General features: G+C 48.3%; 1 protein-coding gene across 1 annotated transcript in view; it reads left to right on the top strand.

Annotated features, from left to right (window-relative positions):
* The first annotated feature begins 317 nt into the window (after nt 1-317).
* Nucleotides 318-14,835, top strand: part of LOC119450500 (dual specificity tyrosine-phosphorylation-regulated kinase 4-like) — a 220,713-nt gene continuing 206,195 nt past the window's right edge. Inside the window, exon 1 of the mRNA XM_049665926.1 lies at nt 318-721. Coding sequence (XP_049521883.1) covers nt 659-721 — 63 coding nt within the window. The 5' untranslated portion in view covers nt 318-658. The remainder of the gene's footprint in view (nt 722-14,835) is intronic.

Raw genomic sequence — 14,835 nt, 5'->3', positions numbered from 1 at the left:
GGCGGCGCTGCGGCCTCGGAAGGTGAGTCAATGCTCTGAGGCGGAGGGCTTTCACCGTTCGACGTGAAGGCCCGACGAACCCCCTCCTCGCGTCAACGCTTCTTCGCGCGCGCCAACGACTCCGCCTCTTGAACAGGCCTCCGAGAATGTCGACTCAGCTCAGCGCGGCGCTGAGCATTTCCGAGGCCACGCTTTTCCTCCAGTGTACTGTTTCTCGTTCACAGGAGGAGGAAGGAGCTTTCGCCGGCTTGGGAGGAGACACTGCTGCCGCCGGAGAAGCCGCCGCCGCAGGCTGAAACGCCCCTGGCGGCGAGCTTCATTGCGCGGCAAGAAGTGAAGAGGAGGAAGCCGAGTTGAAGGGGAAGGGCGAGAGGACGCGCGGAGGAGAATCGCGCGCCGGAGTGGGTGCCCGGCAGAGATCGGCCGGGCGAGCCGGCGGAGTGTTGCAGAGCGATTTCTCTTGTGTGCCAGCGGTTGTGCGCGCGCGCGCGTGGAGGCGATGCTCGGCTGAGGGATCGGCGGCGCTGTTCTTCCTCCCTTCTTCACCACCACCTCCTCCTCCTCCTCTTCATCGCTCGTCCCAGCTGGTCTCTTCCCAGCGCATCATCGGGATCAGGGTGCCGCTGCTCCGCTGGCGGCGGCTCGGCTTGGCGACGGGATGGCAGAGCAACTGTGCTCCGAGCGCCAGATCCCGCACATCCAAAAGGATAACCTCTTAAAGGTAAGGCGCTTGCACGACGACTGCGACACTCTGCAAAGCGCGGTCGCGTTCTGCAGCTATACTGTGCCGCTCGTTGCAGTTGAATCTTGACCTACACGCGAGCGCTACACTATCTGAGAATCTGCCCTCGAAGATTATCCTATGGCCCGTTCACACTTCTTCATACGCGCACGCGGAACTATGAACGTGTGAAAACTAAAGTGTGGGTTGCTGCTGGACGACGATGCTTGCTTCTGATAAATGTGGGCGCCTTTCAGCCTCGTGATATAAGCATTCCATCAAGATGATGCGGATACATTCCTGCTTACTTGCGTTGAACGTTTTACTCCGGATCGCTCGTTTTGCTCCTTGGGGTGATTCTTTCTCTCTCTCTCTTTCTTCTATCTCTCTGTTTTGCTTTTCCTGACAAGGTGCAAAGGACAGCAATCGTTTCGCGACAGCTGGCTAGCATACCTGGTTATACCTGTCTCGAGAGGTACGCATAAAAGTACCCGCACTGTAAGACTTCTGACCTGGAGACTGGAAACATCCGAACATGACTTCGTGCCTGCTTCCTGTATCGCAGGCACTGCGCGTCCCTCGTTAGCTTTAAGTGTCGGTCGATTTGAACTCGGTTGGATGTTGAACGAAGTAACGTATTCAGTTATGCAGATTCTTCAGACCCGCAGTTGCACTGACACCAAAATCGACTGCAGGTGGCTCAAGTTCGCGTTCAGGTCATATTCCTACGAATACCGTACTATAGTCGACTATCTCGTTATCTATATGGTCATCAACTTGTCCGTTCCTTTCATCGCTTAATTTTGTTGACACACTCCGTGTGCCCTCAGGATTCACAGAACGTGGAGGAGACCGTTTTACTATACTCTCTTCTTCTGACTTAGACGATCGCCTTTCCTACACTTTGCATCTTTTCCTCGCACCTCAGAGACAGGAAACTGGATTAGTTAGGTGTTCTCCCACATTCTTAACTCATTTAGTTAGTGCCGAGGCAACTGCGCCTGTGGCGTCGCCCTCTGCGTCAACTTTACCCGACCTAAAAAAGTCCTGACGCGGCGTCGCGCTCTAGATGCAACCGACAACGTGCTATACAGCCAGATAGGCCCGGCGGAGTGCATTTACGTGACAATCAATCGTAACGGACTCGTTCCTGACCTGTCTCTGTACATCTGATAGGAAACTGTCCCCACCGCTAACGCTTCTCCGAAGGCGTATGCGCGCGAGCTGCAGCTAGACGCACACAACTAAACCGTTACGTCCGTGGGCGGAGACTCGTTCGTTATCGCAAACCCGAGGCGGAGATTCCGAGATTACGCTATGCCATCCGGAGCATGATACACAGTGGACATACCGCGGGCACTTCGTCGTTTTTAATTTGTTGCCATACCTCGGTTACGGAAGCAAAAAAGAAGATAACTAGAGCATTATCGCAACCGCCAATGCCCCGGTCAGCGACGAGCAAGATGCGATAGCGAGCAGCAAAAAAAAAAAAAAAAAAAAAAAAAAAGAAAAAGAAAGAAACAAAAATGCGCGCATGTTCTTGATGGCGGCCGCAGCGCTCCACCTCGCATCTCTCTCTCTCTCTTTCTCGTGCTTGGCGGAAGTCCGGCGCGGGCGTTCATTTATAATCTCGCGCGCTTCATTCACCTTCCAGCTTCCCCTCTTCCCACTCCTGCCGACGCGCAGCGCCAACTCCTCCTTCTTGACGGCACGGCAGCATTCCTCAGCGGCTGCTGCGCGGTGTAGCCACTCGCTGCATAGCCGCAGGTGCCGCAATTACCCGACATTAACAGCTTGCGTATGGCCCATCACTGCAGCCTGCAGCACTGTGAACCAGATTTGCGGGCCGCTTTCGTGTGTATACCCGTACGTTTATCTCTTCTTCTTTCTTCGTCTTTCTTTTTTTCTTTTCTTCGGTCAGCACTTACGTTCATTTCCTTACTTTTCGGTCGTACTCCCGGCCTTATCAACTGCGTAACTTCGATCTACTCTGCGTCGCTGATAGATTTGCGTTTGAGCGTTAGGGGTCCCCGGTGGTTCTGTATTCGTTCGCCTGGCCACGCACCTGCTCGGTCGTTTCTGTAGGAGTGTCCGGGCGAGGTGGGCGTTTGGAAAAAAAGTTTCGTGGCAGCTGGCACCGTCGGTGTGGTGCGAGAACAGTTGGGAGGCACTTAACGCAATCTATATACACTGACGGCCCTCGACTGAGGCTCGGAATCCTGATGACTTTGGTTAGCAAATACTGTGGAGGAAAAAGAATTGCTCTCAGCGTGCGCGGGCGTCGACGTTGTCGATGACGTTGAATTACGTATCAAGGAGACATCAATAGCACCGCTGTACCCTAGAGAATAGTTTGCTTTAAAATTCAATTAAGAATGAAAAAGCGGAGAATTTATCTGAGTATAAGCAGAGAGGTTGGCGTGAAATGATAGTCCTTATACTACGACTCTTCTTAGAAGGAAGAGGAGAAAAAGAGGTCCATTAGGGGTGATGGTGAGAACAGGCAATGTAGGACGTGGGCACACACACGTTCCTGTACAGAAGGCTCATTCGCAGCCTCTAATATAAGCTCGTGTTAATAAAATGTTCTAAGCGTGTGTTAACGGCTCGCTTCGTTGATGTGATGTCGGGCCGAGGGCCCAGTGACACTTCACTCAGTGGCCTGTCGCCCATTGGCGCGGACTAAGACACCAATGTCTGCCGTTCACAGTCATGCTGGAGACAAGGAACAAGTATACCTGATCCTCTGTCCCAAGTACTTCGCACAAATCACAGTATATGGCGAGGCCGCGCGTTGAACGCGGGGCATCTGTTGTCGCGTAAAGAGAACAGATATCCTTATCCTAGGCAGGAGGCTTGCACGGCTATACGTTGGATGCCACGCGGCGCCGTTTTATGTGGAGATCGAGCGTATAAGAACGTCTGTGGCGATTTTCTTGGTGCGTGCGTTGTGACGCGATTTCTGATTTCTTTTTTATTTTCTTGTTGTTCCAGCATGTCCAATACTACACAGTACATGAACACCGCACCAACGCTCTATATATGTATGTATATATATATATATATATATATATATATATATATATATATATTATATATATATATATATATATAATTTAAGAGAAAGTTATGTAGGTCCAGTACATAGGTAGTGGAAGAAATGAAGGGGCACACTTACGAACACTGCGTGTTTAATGGTTTAATGATTCGGCTTTGGCACGGCCTTCGTCAGAATAAACTACACACACACACACACACACATATATATATATATATATATATATATATATATATATATATATAGCATAAGCATAAACTCTTTCTTTTTATTGCTACGAGGGCTGCCGTAAGGCATAGTAACAAAACTTCCACGATACGGTGGCTCAGTGTCTATATGGCGTTCTGGTGCTGAGCACCAAGACATGGGTTCGAATCCTCTCCACGGCGGCCGCTTTTCAATGGGGACAAAATGCAGCAATTCTCGCGTACGGTCTTAGATTTAGGTTCACGTTAAAGAAAACCAGGGTAGTCAGAATTATTTCGGAGCCTTCCACCGCCGCGTCTCACGCATAACCCACTGCGCGATTTCGGGACTCTAAATCTAACAATATTGTTTTCGCGCATACGATAATCATTTTCAAAGGGACACGTTGCGGGTGTCTGAGAATCCGATTGTACTAGTGCTCGCCGATTAAAACGCGATACTCGGACAGCATGACGGCCGGTACTTCTTTTGCGCCACCAGTGGGCGCTGGGGACGCTGAGATGATGCATTTTTGTGTCGCATGAAATCGAGAATCTTTTTGATGCGTAGTAACTACATTCGGCCCCGTCAGCGAACACCCAGCGATCGCCGGTGACGCAAGAAACGCCGGCCGCTATGCTGTTTGAATATCGCGTTTCAATCGCTGAGCACTGTACCTAGCTTGGTGGTCCCAGGCGTTTAATATCATTTCAAATACCTTTCTGGCGACGTTTCTTACATAACAGCTCACACATGGTGTTGCTTACGTAAATGTCTGTAATGGTATTCTGCCGCGCAGTTCCAAACACGGTCTCGTGCGCACAAGGGCAGGTCGGATAATGCGCCCGCGTGTGGCACCTGCAAAGGCATATAGCGCTGCGCGAGAGACAGGCAAAGCACAGCCGCGCGGCAGAGTGGGAGGAGAGGTTGTCTGTCTGCCTTGGCCACTATATTCTTGCTCTATGACATTTTCTTTTTTTTTTTCGTGCCGCTCTTTCTTCCGGCTTTGTCTGTTGCGTTTCTGCCTCCGGCCGGGTCCCGTTAGGCTTCTGGTGAATCACGCGTAACGGCCTTGCCGCCAGTTGCTGCAAAGCAAAAGAATAGCGAGCGAAGTATCAAACAAGAAAGAAATGAAAGAAGAAGGAAACAGGGGCGAGTCTGCGTGCGTTGGCCGACGTCGCGAAACGAACGCTCACACGCAGACGCGCGACCTCTGTTCGCGCGTAGGAACGAGCCACCACGCCGCACGCGGGCCACGCACGCGCACGGTTGGACGCGTATATAGCGAAAACTGGGCGTAGCGGCACCCCTTTACAGCGAATGCCTATACATGTGTCCGAGCGGTTCCTTTCACTGTAAAAGTAAGGATCAGCCGATAAAGAAGAAAGGACATAAATCCAGAGATGGATATGAAATAGCGCTAACAGTATTCGGAGTCAGCTTGCACCAGTGTCTGTCAGTCTGTCTGTCTGTCGTTGTCGCTGTCTCGTCGCTGTTGTTGTTCGCAATAAGGGTGATAGGCCAAGAATTGGGCGGCTCGATAGAAAGATACGAAGTCGGAAATGCAGGGAGGTCAACCTTGGTGTTCCCGGTTGGCTAGCCTACACGTGGCGAATGGGCAAGGGGGAAACATAGATAATAGATAAGAAAGAAAAGTATTAGCGTTAGTCTGCTGATGACAATCCTTTACGATGCCTTCTACAAACATGTGTGCATTCGTGTACTTAGCCTCACAATTTTATTTAATTTTGGTCGCGTTCCCTTTGCGTTATTCGCTATGTTTCAAAATATCCGAATACTGGACTCCTGTAAATATTGGCTTTGTTCGACGGCGGAGTGGTGCAGTCAGCGTATACTAAAGATAGAGTGCGTTTCTCAAAACATTCACGGTGGAAGCGTGATTGAAATAAAAAGAAAGTTAGGACGAACGCCGGACGAAAAAAGGTCGGTGTCACTGGAAAACAGGATGGCGATGTTCACAAAGGCGGTGCAGCCAGGTAATGTCAATACAGGCGTCGACGGCGAAAGCAGCATGGTTTCAAGGGCAAGGAAGGTTAAAAGAAATGAGTCGAACAAAAATCTCAAAAGAACAGACGTGCAGAAAGCAGACGGTGCAGCAATGTTTACGCTCCCGTACCGACAGGACGCGCTACTCCAGTCACCGACGACAAGGTTGAGGTGCAGAGGTGACAGAAGTTCAAGAGGAACGATTTTTATGCTTGCTTCTCTCTTCCTTTCATTTTTTTAAAAGAAATGCAGGCGAAGGAAGAGGCCAGAGCAAGACGCAAAACGGTGTAAACGGCGCTGACACTCACGTGCTCACACGTGCACCGATGCATCCACTTCGAAAGTGGAGGTACGAAGATAACATTTCGTTCGCGACGAACTGCGAGTGCCAAAAAAAAAAGGACAATCTGCAGACTGTTGCTATTTTCTTGACGTTTTTATCAGGCGCCAACGTTGCGATGATAGAGTCGAGATAAGACAAGTTTCTTTTGTTAGTTGTCTGCGGCCAGACGACGCCGTCGCCGCATTTGCTCCGTGAATGTGTGCAGGCAGTACGCACCGCACGCGCTGCCGACGCCGGTGTGGAAAGATAACGTCACAGTGATTGTCGCCGAGTGGGGATGAAGAATGTAAGAAGAATTTTGAAAAATAAAAGGGTGTCAGATAAAACGAAACAATTCGCATAATTTTTTGAAATGAAAGGTTATCCGATGCAGTCAAGCATTGAATAAATGAAGGAATTGATTCTGTTTGAAAAGTGAGAATTAAAGCAAGTGGAAATTAGCGTGTCACTTTTCTTGTCTCACTCGGGAACTCGAACAGCATCACAAACATTCCGACATGTCCTACATTAGCATCTGTCTCCGCACCTTGACTTCTTTGTCTTCGGCGTAATGATGTTCGTGCTGCCTGTTTTTGTTCGTGCTGCTCGATTACGGCTAGGTCTCGAGCTACCTTCCCGTAATGCGTGTTTAATGCATGCCGAATCGTACTTTTCCCGCAGCTAAGACAAAGAACAGACTACATAGTGGCATACTAAACTGGCGACCATTGCTTAGTGGAGACGCAAACAACGCATGACAAGCGCACGCTGTAACCTGTCTTTATTAAAACTAACTCGGTACGCCGGTATAAGTAGCTTTCTGCATTCGAATGGGCCTCGAGGTGCTTTTAAACTTTTTTCAACGTTTGGTGGACGTTCGATCGGCTTTGCTCGTAGAGTCATACGGTTTCTTCTCCTGCAACAATTCGTTCTGGAGTCACGTACGATTAGGTGCGAGTCTGAGGCAGGCCATGGTCATAAAGGCCAACCGCAACAATATTTCATTGAGGCAAGATTGTCTATGAATGATTAGTATAATTATTGAAGCGATCTTGGCAAAGCTGCGGGGCCGGAAATCGCCAAATTTTCTTATCAACACATTTTACATAACATCAAAGCAGAAGACACTTACAGCTGGCGGTTGGCAAATCACATACCGCGGCCTCGGAGATGTTCGGCACGCCGCAGGCGCCACCCGAACTCGGAGGACACGCCCAGGAGCCGCGCTCGGCGTTCTCAACGTTCAGCGATAAGCCATGGAAGCAGTAGGCTTGACCGAGGCGTTTGGTTTGAAGGTTTTAAGAACGTTGCATGAAGAATATATTAATGAAGCTGTCTGTGTATAGTATACATATAGTAAAATACGGCTGTATACGGTTTGTGGCGCAAATGAAGGAACCCGTATGGGTTTCCTTTGTAGCAATTGCTACGATTCGGTGGACGTCTCATTTTCCCTTTAAATGAAGGGATAACACGCAATAGAGTTATCCGTTTTAAAAAAAGGTAGCTTAAGCATAAAAATATTTTTTTAAACTTTAATGCGCCAGAATGTTTTAAACAACGGGCTGAGTGGAAAGCGCCGCAGTCCCTTTTCAAAGTAGATGCTCATATCGTCATCACCACCATCGGAATGAGCAGTAATGGCGGCGGTTTTTCTAGTTTCGCTATCAAAAAGATCTATATTTGACCCGTTCATATGTATTTCAATCGTTAATCTTTGCACGTATGTTGTTGTATATCTACGCTGTCTGAAACAAGGCTTCTCAAGCGGTCCGAAAGTTTGGTTGCAGTTGATCTTTAAAGAGGCGTGCTACATAATACGGCAATCCAGCAGGAAAAGCACAACACCGAACCTATATTATACACTACTGGCCGTGTTTCAAATAAGAACCGCGTGAATATAATTGCGCGACTGCTCATCGGCGGAGCACGATTTAGATCACTATTCGCGAGTTTCCGTAACCAAACACGTTCGTTTCCTTCGCTATTTTTTTTTTCCTTCTCCTTCTTATAAGGTGTCAACACAATCTTCAAACGTTCGCCTACCCGCCTCGCCGCTTAGTGGAACGGTACTTCGCATTGCAAAACGCATATACGGCGGCGAACGCGAGGTATACTTGGCGACTTCTATTCTCGAGGGACGACTCTCAGCGTAGGCGTCCCTTACGCAACGTCTTAGTGCATATACATATATATATTTTCCTCTCAAGCCGCTATGAATAACGGGATTCACGTTACGCTACGGCGTGGGCCGCGCGACCGTTGCCGGTAGCGTACGCACCCCCGTAGAGCAATTTAAATACACTCTCCCGCCTTTATACTTGCCCAACGAATTCTGTCTGGTCCCGTCACGCCGATTTGCATTTGGAGGACGGCGGTCGCTTGTATGTAAAGCGACGTTTTAACCCACTACCACGGGTGCTACGGTGCTAAAGGGTGCGGCCGAGAAACGCCTCTCTTAAAGGGTGAAGCGGGTCCGCTGAACAGATGCCGTGGGAAGCTTTGCTTGGCGCATATTGGCGCATGAAAGGACCGTGGAGATTTACGAGAATGGGAAGGATGAAATTAGAAGGGAAAATCTGTACGATAACACAAAGAGCAGTGCCTTGCTATTTGAGGCTGAAGCCGGTTGCCTAAGGACGAAGACGTACCGGAGCAAATGTTCGGAACTATAGATGAGGCCTGCGTATGCTGCAGCGAAAATACGGAGGCCGCTCAGCACATCCTAATGGAATGCGAAGGGATTCACCCAGTGAGAACCGGAGGCAACGTACACCGGTTCACCAACGTACACCAGAAGCGCTTGGATTTAACGTTGACGGAAGCATCAACCGGTCAGCAGTCGAGATAAGCAAGAGAACTTTAGAGTATTGGTGGGAAAAAAGCAGGGAAGAGATTGATACGACCTGATCTCTTACAGTCTTAAAGCGGTACACGGTAGATTTTGAGAGGGAAAAAATATTAATGAGGTGTATACAAAAATGCTAGACAAAAAACTTGTAAGCATACCTGAATGAATCAAGCAGGCTAGGTGACTATTTGTGACTGCCCCGTTTCAAAGAAAATGCCAATAAATCATCATCATCATCATCATGGGTGAACGAGCGGTATTCGGAAATATCGTTACGTAGCAAGATGCGAAGATGATACATGCAGTTATATTTACATGCGCATGCGCAGCAAGGCCGCTGAGCGAAAGGCCAACGCAAGGTAATATCTTCGTCTTCTCTAAGATGGGTGAGAAAGAAAGAGAGAGGGAAATAGAGAGAGAGAAACCTGCGTCCGGTTTGTTACCCTGCACGTCTAGAAGTGGGTTAAGGGACGTATATGCATAGAGTGCAGACGACGGGATCGCTGAGAAAGAAAAGCTGTCTGCCAACCGATTATTTCCTCTATCTGTGCTTTTCAGTATAGCAATCGGAGACGCAGGATAATTAATGACAGGTAAACAGTGTAAGGGCCTTTATTGGGCTTTCTTTCGTCCTTTTTTTTTTTCAGGCGTAAAAAAATGAACGGGTACCATCCTCTTCTTTCTAGGTCGCTTCAGCACCGTCTGTTGATGCAAGCGAACACAAATTTCCGCCTTGTACCTGCCAAGTCGGTTTACGACTGTGCCAGCCACCTCTTCTTTAGCAGCCGAGAAAAGCCGAAGCAAATTAAGCGCTATGCGAGACCATCGGGACAATGTTACTCTATAGGGCTCATCATATACGACTTGAAGGACAACCGCGACAAAATTTCACTTCTGCTAAATTGATTCTAAATTAGCAGTACATACTATTGCCACAACCTTGGCAGGGCTGCAGGGCTGGTAATTGTCTATAGCGCATTCATGAATAGACTTCAAATAGCACCCAAGCGGATGAAGAGTGCCGTTGTGGTTAGAAGGTATAACTATAGTCCCTTGATAGCTTTTTCTGGCCACGAAACTACCGCCTCAGTTTGATATAGAGCCAGCGCCTGCCGCTAGGGGCGCCATGGTAAAAGAAAGGCCACCTAGCCGAGCGGCCGCCGCGGGCGGCGGCGGTATTTTTTCTGCTCTGGTCGAGTTGCTGCCGAAGGCCCAGCTTCTTTTCGATTTTATTTACATTATATTTTATCGCAGCAGTTCTGAGAGTGTTTTATAACCGAAATAAAGGCGCGTACAAAATGTAAACAATCTCAAAGTCAGCTGGCGGCTCCGTGTGTCAGCAGACGACGCGCATAGAATTGTTCTTACTGAGCAATCTGTCGTTAGTTGGCCCAACCGGCTTCGGTTAACGACAATGGCGGCGTTCCTTCCTGTTTCCGTATCAAAAAACGTCTATCTTTGGTAGCTTCATGCGACGCACCTAGTCGTATTTGAAACTTGAAATTCTGCGCGGAGGTTACCCCGTATCTGCACCATTTACACGGTCCAAGAATACGTCGCAGTTGGCCTCTAACGAGGCCAACGCTTAAGCAGAAGGAAAGATTACGATTAGCGTTTGCTCTCGGCAGAGTAAGTGGACAAGCACTCACACTAACTCATCAATATCTTTTTTTTTTCTTTATTTTTCTTTCTTTTTTGTCAGGGCACTCACTCGCACTCACGCTCGTGTCCACTCACTCTCGCCGATAGTCAGTCACGTTATACTCACGTCCGCTGACGTCCTTCATCACCTGACTCATACTCACACTCATGACTGGGAAGTAAGCGAGTGCGTGTACTATGAGTGAGTATGCCGACAAATGGTGCAACAAGATTCGTTTTCATTTTTTTGTGTGTTTCTTTGTTTGTATCTTCTTGCAGCCACTTTGCCGTAACTTTTCTCACCCAAAGAACAGCTTACAACTGGCTGGTTTGCGGAGACGGCACGAGACTTCCGTTTTCTTTTCTTCGGTGTCGTCCTCAAATTTTATTTAAGAATAACTTTCGATTAAAATGCAGTTGAAGTGTCCCCATAATAAAAAATAGAAGAACAGACGACACTAAGTAACGACATTTGTATATTTACAGCCTCTGAGGGTAATTGCAATTCATGTATGTATCCGCAAACCACTATTTATATTCGAAAGATTCTGCATTCCCTGCTCCAATACTGCTATCTAAAACACGAATACTTACGTACACTTTTCGGCGCTATCTTGCTGGCGAGTACGTTGAAAAGAACCTGTCGTAAAGTCAAATCCCGCTTTATATATTTTTGTTTCTTTTCGACCATCGAAACCGGACTTCGAGCTTCGAGCGTGTCGGACATAAACCCAGTATAAGCTACGTGTTTATGCGGAACCGACAATCCAGAGCAAGAATGTTTGCAATCTGTAGCCATGAAGATACGGAAACAACGCGGCTGTTCTTTCGAGGGCGCTTTGTTTATGACGGCCAGATATGCACGCAGCGATAAGAAGCCCTTTTTCTTAATGCTGGCGAGGCTCCGTATATGGGCCGAGGCTAATACGCGCGTCCCAAGTTCAGGGTGTCGGAAAACCACGCGAGAGCACTCTTCGGGCCGACGGCGACGATAAGCGAACTGGACGTACGCTTTCTACTGCTTTGGCGTATAGGTCCCGCCGATCGAGAAGTCACCGTAACAAGAAAAAAGAAAATGTTCGTTGACGAGTTAAGAGAGAAGACATGTATAGAGAGATTTATTATACGAGAAAAGCCGAGCCGTGAGGCTGAACATACGCGCTTTTCTAACCGGATATTCTGCAGCGTTGAGGTGAGAAGGAGGCTGTAAACAAATGAGAGGAAGAAAGTGTAGGTAATGGTGAAAGGATGGAAAGTAGATTCGCATGAATAAAGAAAATAACTGGAAAAACTTATTATACAGTCACCATAACCAGTTCAATTTCTCTCATAAATGCCACGGTGGCCCTCGTGGCCTGGCACGCAGAGAATTTCGGCCACGGACACTAATGAAAACTTTCAGAAAGTGGCCAGTTGCAGATGCGTGCCACAGATTCCCCCAGCTATTGATTCTCTCTTTCTCAAGTACTGTGAGTACGCTCGAAGTACGTAGTCTGTAAACTTAGGCCCGGTGCAGTTCTCGCAGTCCAGGCTGTCGCAATCACGGTCAATAAGACCTTCTTCTTTCTGGGGTTTTACGTGCCAAAACCAGTTCTGATTATGAGGCACGCCGTAGTGGAAGGCTCCGGATTAATTTTGACCGCCTGGGGTTCTTTCACGTGCACTACAACGCATGCACACGGGCGTTCTTGCATTTCGCCTATAGTGTGGATTCAATTCTAAAAACGCGTTCATTGTAAATCACATGGAGGACGGTTAGTGCGCGTTTTCAACATTAGACACCAGACGGTGCCGCGAAGCGTACATTGCACGTTTCACCGGAATAAGCATGCAGCGCGCCTGCCTAAATTTGTCCCGTGTGTTTACCGAGTGTACAGCGTATAATAGACTATAAACATTTCGCCGTGAAAACAGCGTTGGTAACTTCAGACTATTTTAGCCTTGGATCTGAAAGACTTTCATAAATGGATGCGCCGATGCTAGGCGACGTATACGCCGTAACTACAGTACTTTAAAAAAAAAACGTTCTCTGCGATTTACCCATTACAGTGTTAGTGCTTGCGGCCTGAGACAAGTAAACTGTCTAGTGCCGTGGGTAAGCAAACGGGCCGACGTGGACGGGCCGACGTGAAACAAGCGTTCGTCCTGCGTCCTCCATTCACTTGTGCTCGCGTTTTTTTTTTTTTTTCATTTTTTTTGGCATCCTGCTGGAACCATCGTACCATCGACATGGCCTCCTTCCTTTTTTGGCTTAGGACTTCGGCACGGCTGCCACAATTGACCAGGAGGCTTAGTTGTGGAAGAGTTACCGGTATGCCGCAGCTTATGCGACGATATATTCGGTAACTGGCGAAAAGTAAACACTAAATATCGCGGACCGAATTTCCAAAGCTTTTCTTTCGTAAGTGATCTTTGTCATTGGCCGACCGTCTTCCCTAATTATGTGTTTATCATCGCGATTGGTTGGAATTTTTCTCTTACGAACAATTCTAGCGCTTGAGCTCCTTGTGAATACGGGCCCATGGTATTCTCGGCGCAAAGTTCCTTCGTTTGCGCCAAGAAATGACAGCACCAACAACTTGCCCAGGAACAGGGCCTCTTTAGCAGTGAACGCATAGAAAGCAACCGCCGCTCACGGCTGGAACAGGAACCACTTTCTGCTACAGCAAGCACGCGTTATGTCAATAGTGGAAGTTCCGAATTGCCGAAATTGCTATACCGTGGAAATCTGAGCCTAGACATGCACAAGTGCGGCGCTAGCCAGTGAACTGAAGCAGGTTGAGAAACAACCAACCGGCGAATGATCTGAGATTACAGCCTTCAGATTTTAATTATAAGTCGAACGGGCTAAGGACACCAATTTTGCAATACAGGGCGACAACTTCCGCCGGTACGGTCGCTGCGCAGGGAAGCACCTAGATGACCCTCTATGGGCTTTGTATAATTATTTATATTATTCCACAATATAAAAACGAAAACGTGTTACCTTATGCTACTCGCGTCCAAGCATTCATAATTTAGCGAAACATCACACACGTATTAAGACTGATTCGCTGTACAAGGAACAAGAGAGAAGGTCAAGCAGATTCTTTCGATGTCGTTCTCGACTATCGTGTTTCTTCCTTTCTTCCTTTCTTTTATTTTCTTTCTTTATTTCAAGCCTCGCGTCGCGAAACGTTACGACCGTCCTTTTCTTCAGCTGTTGCGTTCTACGTAGGCGCGCGACTTGCGGCGTGTTCATATCGCTGCGTTTCCCCGAGAGAAACGTCCCACTGGCGGCGTTGCGGTGCATCGATCGGCTGGCGTTTTGTTTCTTTTCTCTCCCTTCTCTTCTCTCTCTCCCACTCCGTAGGACCGTTAGCGTTGTTTCACCGCCTCTCCTCCTTTTCTTGTCGCGCACGGCCACAACGCGCGCTCCGCTGGGAGACGACTGTGCGAGCGAATGCGCGTTGCGCCGAGGGCGTCTGTTCCTCGGTCGGCCCATCGATTGCAACAGAGGATAGGCAATCAATGGCGCCTCGCTCGGCACACGCGAAAGTGAGAGAGAGAGAGAAAGCGTCACCGGAACTGCCTGCGCGTGTGTATTAAGGGGACGCGAGACTTCCGAATGGAAGGGGTCGCAGATCCGAATGTGTTTCGGGGCGATGGCGTGCCGTGATTGTTTCAAAGCCCGTATTGCCTGGCGAAATTTCGATGCTTTTCGTGAGGAAACTGCTGCAGGGGAGAGTGAAAGATGGCAGGGATATTAACCAGAAAGCCATCTGGTTTAGCTACCCTACGCTGGGAAAGAGAAAAGAGGAATAGCAAGGGGAGGGAGGGGGTAGAGAGGTGGTCAGCACCACGCAGTCAAAAGGAAGTGGATTAAGATATTAAGGGGACACTTCATTACATTTTATTAAATCTGATCGAGCGTTTTGCTCTTCTTTTCCTCCTTCTGTTGGCTGTATTTTGCACTACTAATACTTAAATATTTCCTGCCGTATTTTTGCCACTTGTATGCATGAATTTAATGCATATTGCGAATTTACTACTTGCGCTTGTATAAATCT

Source organism: Dermacentor silvarum, chromosome 4 (genome assembly GCF_013339745.2).
Source record: "Dermacentor silvarum isolate Dsil-2018 chromosome 4, BIME_Dsil_1.4, whole genome shotgun sequence".
In the NCBI taxonomy this organism is placed as follows: domain Eukaryota; kingdom Metazoa; phylum Arthropoda; class Arachnida; order Ixodida; family Ixodidae; genus Dermacentor; species Dermacentor silvarum.
This window is presented reverse-complemented; position numbering and strand designations above follow the sequence as displayed.